Source organism: Eurosta solidaginis, chromosome 1, assembly GCF_040869045.1.
Source record: "Eurosta solidaginis isolate ZX-2024a chromosome 1, ASM4086904v1, whole genome shotgun sequence".
Taxonomy (NCBI): domain Eukaryota; kingdom Metazoa; phylum Arthropoda; class Insecta; order Diptera; family Tephritidae; genus Eurosta; species Eurosta solidaginis.
The window spans coordinates 32,776,703-32,790,449 of NC_090319.1; the positions used below are offsets into that span (position 1 = coordinate 32,776,703).

The 13,747-nt window shown below is 33.4% G+C and overlaps 1 protein-coding gene across 7 annotated transcripts in view; it reads right to left on the reverse strand.

The window, feature by feature from the left end:
* Positions 1–372: 372 nt before the first annotated feature.
* The window catches only part of LOC137251091 (uncharacterized protein DDB_G0288805), a 263,301-nt gene continuing 249,926 nt past the window's right edge, over positions 373–13,747 (reverse strand). For all 7 annotated transcript variants that reach the window (XM_067785107.1, XM_067785078.1, XM_067785139.1 and 4 more), the window contains exon 3: positions 373–6,262. In XM_067785107.1, coding sequence (XP_067641208.1) covers positions 5,848–6,262 — 415 coding nt within the window. In that variant the 3' untranslated portion in view covers positions 373–5,847. The remainder of the gene's footprint in view (positions 6,263–13,747) is intronic.

The window sequence follows — 13,747 nt, forward strand, 5'->3', positions numbered from 1 at the left end:
CGAAAGTAAATTAATGCAATGAATAATAACATTTCGGTTCATTCGCATTATGTAGTAAGATGAAACAATTTTTTTTTTTAAATGGTAAAGTACGACTTGCTCCAAATAAAAAAATTTTAGATATATATGAGGGTTCAAACCGTTTTTACGCAACGAGTGTTAAAACACAACTTGTAAAAATACTAGAATTTGACGTTTGAGTAAAATGAAATAAAATTTAAGTAATACTTTTTATGTCGAAAAAAGTGAAATCTAAAAGAAAGGACAGAATTTTACTTTGATTGTTTTACTTGCGTATAAATAATAAGATTGGATTTTGGTTATTTGTTTAAAAAGTAAAACTTTGACTTCTATTTTAATTCCGCAGTCAATTTAACTTAAATTTAACTCAAATTTCGAATAAAAAGATTATTATTTTATATTTTTTTTACGAATAAATAAAATCTGAAAATGATGTAAATAAAAAATCATAGTCAAAATTTGACTTTAAATTTTAGCCAAAAATAAATGTTAAAATTGTACTACGTTTAAAAGAAAAAAAGAAAAATTTTGACTTAAGTTTTTAAATCAAAAATAAGAGTTAAAATTCGATTTTTTTCGAAAGGTAAAAAATGTGCTTTTTCATTTAAAATAAAAAGTTTAAATTTAAAAAAATTCAAGTTAAAATTTCGCTTCAGTTTAACAGTAAGAAATTAAGGTTGACAAAAAATATTTTTTAATTAAGAGTTAAAGTTTGGCTTTTACTTTAAAACAGTTAAAATATTACCTGTGTATCTTAATCAAAAACAATATTTTACTTCAGTTTTCAAATCAAAAATAAAATATCATATTTGATATAATTTTTTAAATAATAAATATTAATAATAAAAAAAAATGTATTTATTATTTTCTATAGTGTAATTATTTTTTAAGCTAAGAATGAAACTTAAAATTTTACTCAGAAAACAGCTCGATCGACTTCGTTAAAATTTTGATTTCAACTTATGACGCAAGAGGGCGGTGCTTAAAAAAATTATACTTCGATTCTACTTTTACTTTTTAATTTTTGAATTAAGGTCAAATATTTGATTTAAAAATAAGTTAAATTTAAAATTTAATTTTTTAGTTAAAAATTGAAACTCAAATTTGAATTGATATATTAAAAAATATATGTATGTATGTAAGTTATGATAGTTAAAGCCTACAAACATTACCACCATCTAGATTTTTGTTGGAATTTTAGTTTTACAAAATTTGCATCGATAAGCAACAATCATATGTTCCTGAAGATGATTTCAAACTGAGGCCGAAATATCGACAACAATAAATATTGTATATGCAAAATCAAAATCGGTTTTTGAAATTTTGATATATATATTTGTGTGGCCTCGAGCTCAAATAAATGTTTTTAATAAAAAAAAAAAATTGCAAATAATTTTTTTTTTAAAAATCTTATCAAAATCAAAACAAATCTTTTTGCAAAATTTCTTTCTTTCCTTCTTTTGCAAAAAAATAACATTTTTGAAGATAAATCTCCAATGAAGAAATAAATTTTTTATTTTAAAATTGAATTTTTCTTTTATAAAATGCAGTAACACAAATTTGTTAAATCTGAAGAAAGACCAAACTCAAATAAACAAATTCCTACCATCTAGATTTTTGAATTAAAGTTTTGGCTTGCAAAATAGGCAAAAAAAGAGCATCTTTTCAAGTCTTGTCAAAATAAAAAAAAAAATTAAATAATCGAATAAAATAATTTCTTACATCTAAATTTCTTAACCCCATATTTGTTCTAATAAATTTGCAAAGTATAGTTAAAGGATCATTAAAGCTCAGAAAAAAATTTAATTAAAAAAAAATTCCATTAGCTTAGAACACAAATTTATATTGCGTTATATTATAAGTTTACATACTTCCACAACTGAACATTTTTTTATTGGTGCCTTGAAAATGGCACATTTTTCTCTTTAAACGTCCTATGATAATAACAATAATTAATTTTATTTTTTTTTCATAGCAAAACTAAGAAAAGTATAAGCTCAGTTCTGAATAATTTTTTACTGCTGATCCTTTTCACATTTTTATTTAATTTTGTTGTACTACGTCCCGGGAAAATTTATTTAGAATCAGATCGAATTTTCCTGCATCCCTACAAAATTGTATGAAAAATATTTTTTCTAGCAAAATTTTTGTTTGATGTCGTTTCCGTTTGGTGTAATCTCTTTAAAGTAAGAAAGTCTTAAGACGTTAGCGTAGTATTCAACCGCCTTTCGATGATTTTATTATTTTTATTTCAATAAATAACAACAAACAAAAAACAACTCATAACTATGCCTATCATATATTTGTTTTCATAGGTTAAATTAAATATCTTAGCTGGCTCCAACGTCAATTAGAAATACTAAATAAATATTAAAAAAGTTATTTTCTGAAGGCTAAAATATGGAAAACGAACTCAACTAATTCGCCGAGCACAATAATGTCAAGTCAAAAGGAAGTTTGCATTGATTTCGATTAACTGACATATTGTTGTAAGAAGGCGTTGTATGGAAAATAATCAAGAAGAAGCAATCAGCTGTAGGGATGACAACACCTGGTACTGAATTCATCTGAATTTTCGCCGTAGACGTACATATCTTACTTAAACAAGTACAATCAAAAAGCAAAAAAAAGTTAACGGCACCCTTCAAAAAGTGAAGTTGGATTTTCCACATGATTTTTGTATTATATCTTCGATTTTGATATTTTTTTATATTTATTGTCAAATATTCTAGGCCCCCTGAAGAGGGTGCTTAACTGTGCCGAAACGCGTATGAAAAAAGGAACATTATTCTTTTGCCATTAAGCCAATTAAATAGTTCCCAAAAAAGTAGTAATTTATTCAAATAAAAACATACTGTAACGAATTTAGGGAAACTCTGCTTATTTTACACCTTCTACTAACGTTGCTATCGCTAAACTGTTGAATAAAACACTCCAATATTCTGTATTACAAAATGGTCTTTATTAGACTACTTTGAAAGTACTTTGCAATTAAACTTCACTTCGCAACTGATAGCGTGCTTAAATCAAACTCATTATGGACTACTCAGCTTCTGCTGCTTTAATACTCTGTGCCCAAATGTCTAGACGTTTCTTCTTCTAGAATCCTCCACCTGGTCACCAGCCATACGCGCGTGGATTTGTAGTGTGTAACCATATGCGTGTGTATATGTGAGCGAAGTAGTAGCTGATGATGAAAAAGCGTTTGTGAGTATCTCTCTGCTGCTTTTATGTATGTGTGTAGGTACATGATGATTAATTTTTTACATAGTAGTGTGGCAGCTTGCTTTATTGTTGTTGTGGCTTCATTTACTTAGTATCAGATTAGTGATGTGAGTATCACTTAGTGTTACTAATATTCGTTACAATACGAATGATATCTGAATCAGTGGCCACCGTGGTGTGGTGGTAGCGTGCTCCGTCTACGACCCCGAAGATCCTGGGCTCAATTCCCGAGAAAAGCAATATCAAAAGTATAGAAACAAGTTTTTGCAATTAGAAAAAAGTGTTTGTAAGCGGGGTAGCCCTTCGGCAGTGATTTGGCAAACACTCCAAGTGAATGTCTACCATAAAAAGCTTCTCAGTGAAAACTCATCTGCCTTGCAGATGCCGTTGGGAGTCGGCTTAAAACACGTGGGTCTTGTGACGCCAATTTGTAGGAAAAATTAAAAAATTCTTTTTTCAGATGTGGTTTGAATAACGAGTGTCTATTTGGGAAATGCCCGTATAAAAACGAAAATTCGAAGTTGGTAAACACCAGATAAAGAAGACATATGCCTTTCGCTTCCCAAGGCAGCCGGTTCTATGTATCGGAGCGACTTGGGATATTTCCCGGCCAAGGGCTGTAATTTCAGTGTAAACCCATTTAATTCGTTGCGTCCCTCCCACATATACCTTGAATGACTGCCTTTGGGACAGTATATCGCATATTTAAATTAAGAACCAAATAGAAAAGTAAAAAGCTCAAAAGCTTTTAGAGGCTGCGCTAGGAGTTTGAAGTCCTGCAAAAGAATGAATTTGAACAATTTCACGTGTCCATATTCCTTTATAGCCGCGCAAGATGGTGCATTTGTAAATATAAAAGAACTTCAGACTTAGCACTTGAACTTTACTTCGGCTTGCCCATTCACATACCAAATTCCTCTTTCACTGTTATAAACATTCCCATTATAATAGAAATATACGTCTTTTTCTTCTACTCATGTGTTGTTTTTAATTGTAAAAAATGTTAGAAAAGTACCAACGAGTGGAAAAAATAATTACACTTGCAAAGTTTGGAAGCACTAAGAACCGAAACACATCTTAAATTCTTCTTATTATGTTTTGCTAGCAACAAAAGTTGGTAGTTGGCTACTTTTTCATGCCCGATGGCACTGGTGATGCACTATTGGTCACTCTCCATGTAAAAACATGCTATCTATTCATCTGTCAGCGCACTATGCTGCATCAAAAAATCTTATGTGCCGGCTTTTCACAATGGAAACGTTTACTCTTTGTGAGATCGAGAACTGGGATATTTTGGAAAATAAGGGCCACCCTAACGTACATATTAAATTATAAACATAATTGGATATCAAGCACATAAATGCATGCAGGGTGACGATAAAGTCTTGGATAATTTTTAAAACTAGTTTTTGTAAAGAAGGAAACAGATCGAAGAAGGGTAATATTTTTACAAAATTACATTTATTCAAAGCAAATTGAAAACGTTAACATCTTTTTTAGGTTTTTAATATATTTTAGGGTTTTACTACTTTTTACAACACTTTATAAGTTTAAAGCCGTTTAATATGTACCACGACACAGGTGAGCAAAAAAGTCGAAAACTTTTCCATGAAATTGAACTCTTACCTTGGAAGAATTTTAAAATACAAAAATTTCGACACCCTGTTAAAAAAAAAGATATCACATTTTCCCATATATAAGTTCCCCATTTTGTCCTCGATTTTAATAACTGATGTTTTTTCAAATATATTTTGACGAATATTAGCATAACTAAGTGATACTAAGCAGCCACTCGTATGTACGTAAACAAATCAATCATTATTTACGCACATACATACAAGGCAACGGAGAGATATTCACAAACCCATGCAATCATCAGCCGAAGCAGTACTCACATATACACACGCATATGGCTACAAACTACAAATATACATATATATGGCTGGTAACCAAGCACGAAGTTCGCGAAATTAGTAGACCTTAGGAGAAATGGGTGAACGAGGAAACCGAGAGTAGAAAAGCAGCGCAAGCTGAGGCATGATTAATCAGTTTTGACTTAAACACGCTATTGGTTGTGAAGTATAATTGTGAAGTACTACTCTCAAAGTAATCTTAATAAAGACCAGTTTGCAATACTAAATATTGGAGTGATTTATTCCACAATTTAGCGATTCCAACGTTAGCAGAAGGTTTGGAATAAGTGGAATTTCCCAAAACTCGTTACAATATTATTAATCTATATATGGGGTATTCCATCCCATTTCGACCAATTTTGAACCCGACCCCTTTAGAATTGGCAGAAAGTTTATCTTCTTTTTCTAGCTTATGAAAGACGTTTTTCAGAAGTTTTTCAAGTTTTGTATTAGTTTATTCATTTGGTTTATTTAGTGTTGAAAAATAATGAAAGCGATGTTGCACCGTTTTACATAATTAGGTGCTTAGATTGTATTTTTACAATTTTAAGACAAATTTAAAAATTTTAAACTTAAAATTTTTCATAAAATTTACATGGACTACATACATACATATTTACTATTTGTTTAAAAAATATTTGTATGGCTTTAAAATTTTTACTTCCTGATGCCGCTTTTCGTTTTATTTTTACACCACCTGCACTGTTGTAAATGCGCTGAATGTAACCTTCTTCGGAAACTCAGGACCTGGTGAGCCGCGTGTCTTTATCACCGGTTTAAGCGGTTGGCGTGACTTTAATGACAGAAGTCCTGCAGATTTAGCCAAATCACGTAACCTTTGCGAAAATCCACTTGACGAGGTATTACCACCACCTGCTTCATTGTTATGACCATCTACAGCATCCATACCGCAATTATTATTCATATTGTTATTGTTGTTCGGTTGGTTATTGCTGGCCGCTGCGTTAACACCATTTGCTTGCGCTGTTGTAATATTCGTCACATTTGTGGCCGGATGTAACCGATACACCTGTCCGTTAGCTGAGGGATAAATACGACTAGTTGTGCCATTGGTGTTGGGTGCGGTTGCTGGAGTTATATAGCTGTGTGAAGACGAAAAAGGAAAGAAAAAAAAATACCATTAGATACTACATATTGAATACTGAAGAGAAGACAAAATGTTTATCTTAAAATTTATGTATGTAAATAATAATAGTACTTCATTACAAAAAAAAAAAAAAAAAAAAAAAGTATTTCATGCGTGACTTGCTCGAAAAGCTCTGTAAAATGTTCAAATTTGTGTGCCTATCAGACAAAAGTATAAACCGGATGCATCTCGCAATATCTCTTTCCAGCATCCCGTTTAGATATAATCAAACAATTTCCAAAGATTCCGACAGGTCAGAACTCTAAGGGCCGTTTCCACCAACTCCATTTAAGTTAGATTTGGAGACTGCAATCTATCAGACATGGCGGAGCCAGCAACAGGTGAGGGTCTAGGCCTAATAGGCCAAATTGTTTATACTTCGGAGTTGTTTATACTGCCCCATGGTATAAGCCAAACTCATTCTTCTTAGCACGGGGGACCTACGAACGTGGTCTACGATATCACCTAAGTAAGTTAAATCTATCCGATACACAAATATGTCGCTTTTATGAGCTGGAGTATGAAACGTCGGCTCACATTCTCTCAATTCTATGCGACGCTCTGGTACGGTAGAGATTCCCCCATCTAAATGGCGTGACTCTTAAGAAGTTCTTAAATACTGAACAAAAAGTAGGGGTTATACATAGCTGTTAAGACTGCCACACGTTTTCTGTGATTTCCAGAGTAAGATAGTAGATGGACTGGTTAGCAAAGAAGTAAGACAATATTTGGTCAATGGCACACCAAGTGGATTCCTTCTTGAATAGAATGTGTGAAGCTAGTAAAATGCTACTGAAAATCGGAACTCCTAGTTTCGCTAATGGTGCAATGGTAAAAATTTTCGACCAAATTTTGAAGGAGATGAGAGTCAAAGTCTTATAAAAATTCTCACGGCTATCGTGGGAACGTGAACTGGAAATGTGTGCCTCTCTGAAGTGGACCAAAAACGGAGATTTTCTGCACTTGGTCCAAACGCAAAAGTTTAACTTATGCAATGCCAATGAGTTTTCAATGAGAAGCTTTTCATAGCAAAAATACACTCGGAGTGTTTGCCAAATCACCGACCCCGCTTAGAAAAATGTTTCGAATTGAAAACACTAATTAAAAAATTTTTGATGTCGCTTTGCCCGGAAATTAAACCCATTTGAATTTAACTATTATAGTCTTTTAATAGCAACAGGAACTAATAACTGGATTAAGATTAAGTTTTGATACACAACGAGTTACAATTTTTTTTGGAAATCCAAAAAAAATTTTTTTTTAAGAAATTGACCCATAAGCTTTGAACTTTGTTGTTGTTGCTGTTTTAGCGAAGGTTTCGGAGAGTGTTATCAATGTCGATGGTCCTTTACCGGATGTAGATCCGGTACGTTCCGGTAACAAGCACCATTAAGGTACTTGCCCGACCATATCAATTTAGTGTGACCACATGAAACCTTCTAGGCTATCCCGCCCTTCCTAGATCCATGAGGGAATTGGGGTCACCAGATCCCCGGCTGCTAAAGAAACAGGATTCGCCACGGGTAGGCGAGGTTGACAATTGGGTTGGAGAAGCTATAAATTGCGCTGGCAACTCCTTAAAAGGGTTACGCTACACAACCCCTTGAATCAGTTTGGTATTTTAGTCGCCTATACCCTTCGCGGGTATATACAAAACGTCAGCATCCAATTCACGCGCGCCCAAACAATTCAAATCTATATGTATAAAAATGACATGATGTTCGTTCCTGTCCATGTTTTGGGGCCGATACGAGGCCAATTTTATTCGTTCATTTTTTTCATATTATAGGGATCAAATAGGGGAAGGTTTTTAGCAAAAAAAAATTTTTTAAAATTTCTAGGGTCTTGAGATATAGGTCAAAACGTGGACATTCCTATTACTATTCCTTTTCCTATCCTATTACTATTCGTATTCCTATTCCCATTCGTATTCTTATTCCTTTTCATATTCCTATTACTATTCCTATTCCCATTCCTATTCCTATTCCTATTCGTATTCTTATTCCTATTCCTATTCATATTCCTATTCCTATTCCTATTCCTATTACTGTTCCCATTCCTATTCCTGTTCCCATTCCTATTCCTATTCCTATTCCTATTCCTATTCCTATTCCTATTCCTGAACCTATTCCTATTCTTATTCCTATTCCTATTCCTATTACTTTTCCTATTCCTATTCCTATTCCCATTCACATTCGTATTCTTATTCCTATTTCTTTTCCAATTCCTATTATTTTTCCTATTTCTATTCTTTTGCCATTTCTGTCCCTCTCTCTCTCTCTTCTCCCACTCCCTCTCCATCTCCCGCTCCCTTTGTAACTTTGCCTTCAATTTGTTTAACCTTTCAAATATTTCTCCGATACTTGACATTTTAAAATTTCTCTCTTGTTTCCCTCCCTCTCTCGCTCTCCCTCTCCCCTTTACTCCTCATATTCTGCAATTTTTCTCGAGAATGAATTTAGACTACTGTATAAATTTACAAATTAAATTTATTAATTTTAAAGTATGAAGAGGAATTATAATTTTTTCATTCAAAATTTAGTTAAGAAATGTTACATCTCCAATTGCTTGCCCAATAACTAACAGTCATTATAATTTTTAAATATGGGTATAAAGGAAAGCTACGATTAACAAGCTTAGATATAGAGTACGAAAGTAGGCAGTGCAACTTATCAACACTTCGAAAATAACAAGTCGAATGATTTTGTTGCTACCTTAAGCAGTTATTAACGCATTCAACTCAAACGCTTACGCACACATACATACATAAGTACGAATATGTGTAGTGTAGCTCATAAATTAACACTAATTAATTACTGCTAACTGTATTAATTAGCAAATAAACCACCAACACGCATTAGTGGCTTGTAAACAACAAACAAATGGAAATCAACAGCTGATTAACAACAAAAATATTTAGACAACTGCAAAAGATCGCTGTATAGATCCATTTCGGGAACTGCTAAATTCCTTCATCGGCAACGTTTAGGCGCCGCTGCTATAACCATTCAGCTATCACAGCGGTTGTTTGTTCGTCTTCAATATTTCTACTTCTATCCTGTTAAATACGAATTTAAGATTTTTTTGATTTAAACAATTTTAACTTCAAATATCATGTTTTATATTTTATAGAAGAGCAGATTGGTCAAACGACATTTTTTAGATATTAATAGACATTTTTTTGTTGTCCTAATATAATGGATTAAAAAAAATTCCAGCTTAAAGCCGGAGTCATTGGTGCCGTATGTCGTATCGCTGTATCCGTATCCCTAACGTAATCAGCTGTTTATCGTTACGACGGTAAACCAAAACCCAATTGGTTGGCTACGATACGGTTACGACCTTAGCGGCACCAATAATCGATTGCATTGATTCTCATAAGATTGGTCGAATTAGCTGTTATAAGGTTACCGATACGGTTACCGATAAAGCACCAATGTCTCCAGCTAAAACCACCACGACTACGATCATAATACTTTTGATCATGGCGCAACGATACAAGGTGGCAGCACGGAACAGCTGATTATAAACTTTTTTTATTTGATTTGATACATCAACTTTCGGCGCAGTACGATTTTGACATTTGCCCATCAAAAACAAAGTACATGGAATTTTTATTTATGTTTGTATGTATGTCACCATGCTGCCACCTTGTATCGTTCCGTCATGCTTTTGATAACACAGTCAAAGTTTCCCGAACAGTTTTTTTACTTTTCTCATCTCTCTGCATCTCATATTCATTGTTGCCTTCTGCGCATATGTGTGTAGTTTGCCTAACGTCATATGCGCTCTTTGGTGCCCGTTTATATGTGTGCGCAGAGCGCGCAGAGTGATGTGTCGAAATTGCTAATACTAGCCTCAATACGGATACGTAAATTGGTCGAATCAACCGAAAAAAATTGATAGCTGGAGCTAGCAGTAAAGTTTTGTGCAGAAAACACACTTCAAACATCTGGCATTTATAGCATACTCTGGCTAACATTAAAACACATTCATAAATATATCTATAAATTTTCCAGGGATGCACCTTAACGTTAAGCTAATCGTTTATCAAAAAATTTCCACCGTTTCCGTTGAAACACTTCGAAATATTATCGATAAAGAAATTATCAAGATAAATTATATCTCGTTTTTAACCGAAACGAAAAGCTTTCGTTAACGTTAAAAACGTTAACAAAAACGTGATACTTTATGTTTGAATTGTGCTGGCAATGCTATAGCCATGGTGAAGCCGTAAGGTGGTAACAACGAGCGCACATACACACACAAACTCCATATAATTTGTTTGTGTAATTCGTTGGTGGTAATGTCAAAAACACTCTGAGAAATGTTCGTACTGTCAAAATTCATGAGAAAAGTTGCAATCAGCTTGGCTATTGCTTTCACCTTTAATGACTCCGCCATCAATCAGCTTTGCCAGCATAGTTTGAAATTAATAATGAACATAAACGATTTGATTCCGTTTTGATATGGCAGAAAACGAAACGAAATCATTTCGTTAATTTGACGTTTTTAACGTTAATAAACGAAACGAAATGACTTTGTTTCGTTTATTAACGTTAATTATCGTAACGAAATGATATCGGTTCGTTGGTTAAGCATGCCTGAAATTTTCTTTAGATATTACCGTTGTCGCATGGCGTGCATTATCGAAAAGCATAAATTGCATTGTTTCAGATTTGGCATATAATTAAAAATTAAATTGTAACTCGACTAGCATCCTTACTTATAACCATATATATGTGTATGTTTGTATGATGTCTGTAATACATAAATATTGTGAGCATATGAAGGCGTGAGAACCAACTTTCTGGCATCTGGCTATGCTTTGTATTGTTTAAACTTTAAAGCATGCAATATAATGAATCGCTGAAGAAGATTTCCATGACTATGACGATTGTTTATTCGCCAAGCAAAGTGTATATGAAAATAACAAGTAAGGGTGTCTAAGTTCGAGTGTAACCGAACATTATATACTCAACGTAACCTTCAATTGTACAATTCATTTCAGATAAATTATTTTCTCAATAACACGTGGCACCGCCCATTTAAACAAGCGTCTCCCAATTTCCTTCTACAATATCATTGATACAAAACTATATTTCGCTAAGACATAGCTTATTATTCTAGTCTACGGCCCTTTTAAACATCTAAAGTGGCCGTGGTATTTAACCGATCCCGTCCATTTTTACTAGAAATATTTGCTGCTTTAAGGAAAATATGTGCACCCAATCTTACTATGATCCGTTAACCTTTCTTCGAGTTATGGCTCCCGAAACATAGAAAATTGCTTAGTAATAAAAGCGGCGGTGATACGCCCATTTTAAATAATTTCACTTGAGAAAAGAAATATAATTGATATAAAGTTATAGCTTATTTTATTCGTCCGCGACCCCTTTAAAAAACTTTTATATAAAAGTAGGCCTGGGTCTCCGATTTCGTTAATTTTTCTTCGAAGAATTCCTTACAGTAACGGCAAGCGCGCATCCGAATTTTGTTATGATAGGTTAAAAGGCTTTTGATTTATGATTAATAATATTTGTAAAATTGATTTTATCACAAGTGGGCGGTGCCATGCCAATTTTCACAAAATTATCCAAATTTTTATCAATAATCTTAATATCAGTCCAAATATAAAATTTCAAAATTCTAGGTATATTATTTACTAAATAATCAGGTTTTTTGTGTTTTACAAAATGTTATATATAAAAAGTGAGCTGTATGCATCTCTACAGGGAATGAAGATGATTGTAACATCCGCCCCACACCAAGGTGGATATTGTCATTGTTATCACTGGTACCTAACCGACTGTGTTCTTACAGGGTCGTTAATGAAGAAGTAATGAGAGGAACACATATTTGTGGCGAATATTAGCAATTCCGACACATCACCATGCCGATAGTAAATAAATGCTACACAATTATACCAGCAGTGTAAGCAGATGAGACAACATATATTACTCACACAAAAACACATCAGCAACAAGTGCTGACGACATTACTCACACATTTAAACAGCAGCAAAGTGTGCATGTGACATTACATAAACTACAGGTCTACTTGCATATAGCCGAAACGGATATGGGATACAGAAACGAGAAGTAAATAAGCAACTATTCGGGAAGGCCGTTCGAGAAAGATCTAGACCCTGGAAGAAGAGTTGTGGTGAAACTAACTAAGTGCTATATAAGTAGCATAGTCTGGGAAATAATCATTCAGTTTGATTTTATCACATTATATGTGAATTACACGAAGTTTTGCTACGATAGTATATGTATGCTATGATAGTATATGGATCATTATGTATACATAACATTTGGGTTTATTTATTCGACAGTTCAGTGATTCGAACGATAACTGAAGGCAAGGAATAATTGAGAATTCTTTAAATAGACACGCACAAATATGGATCTCTTGGTTTACACTTAGGGCCGTTTTCATCATCTCTAGTTAAGTTGAAAATTAACCAAAGGACAGAAATCCTTCGGATAGCTCCATTCGACATTTTTATTTTTACCAACGCAGGGCGACCACTCCTGATTAAATCTATATGTGAATATTTTGTAGAACAAATCACGAAAATTTATCGTAAATTAACAAAAATCAAAAAAAAACAACTGACTTTTGTTTACACTATTATCTTACACCTAACTGACAGTCCATGCTTCATTTAGCATGGTGAAAATGAGAACTTCGATAACATATAGATAAGAGACTAACGTGAAGATGGTGAAAACAGCCCTTAGAGCTAGTTTAATCATGGTGTAACGAATTTTGAGAAATTCCTCTTATTCCAAACCTTATGCTAACGTTCGAATCGCTAAACTGTTGAATAAAAAACTCCAATATTTCCGACGTTCCGCAAGGCAGTATTCTTGGCCCCAGCTCTTTGTCCTGTTCATCAACGACATCAGCGCTTGCTTTTCATATGCTAGGTTTCTCTTGTACGCTGATGATCTTAAAGTTTTCTCCATTATAAATTCTTCGCGTGATATGTTCGAACTTCAGTGTGAATTTAATAGTCTCCATTCCTGGTGCGTTAGATCGCACCTTTCTTTAAATATTAGAAAATGCTTTCACGTAACCTACTCTAAATTGCGCTTTAAGTTTAATAGTTCATATACCATTGATAACAATCCACTGCAGACTGTTGATAAAATTAAGGACCTTGGTGTGGTTTACGATACCAAATTTTCTTTCAACAGCCATATAAACTTTATTATAGCCAAATCGTAGGCAATGCTTGGTTTTATTCGGCGTAATAGTTCCGAGTTCTCTTACCCGTATACACTTAAATTGCTCTACAATTCATTTGTATGATCTCATCTGGAGTATGCCACTATCATTTGGCGACCGTTCCAACAGTTTGCAATTAACAGGATGGAGCGAGTTCAAAAAGTTTTTCTTAAATACTGTCTGCGATTACTTAGATTTACTAGCC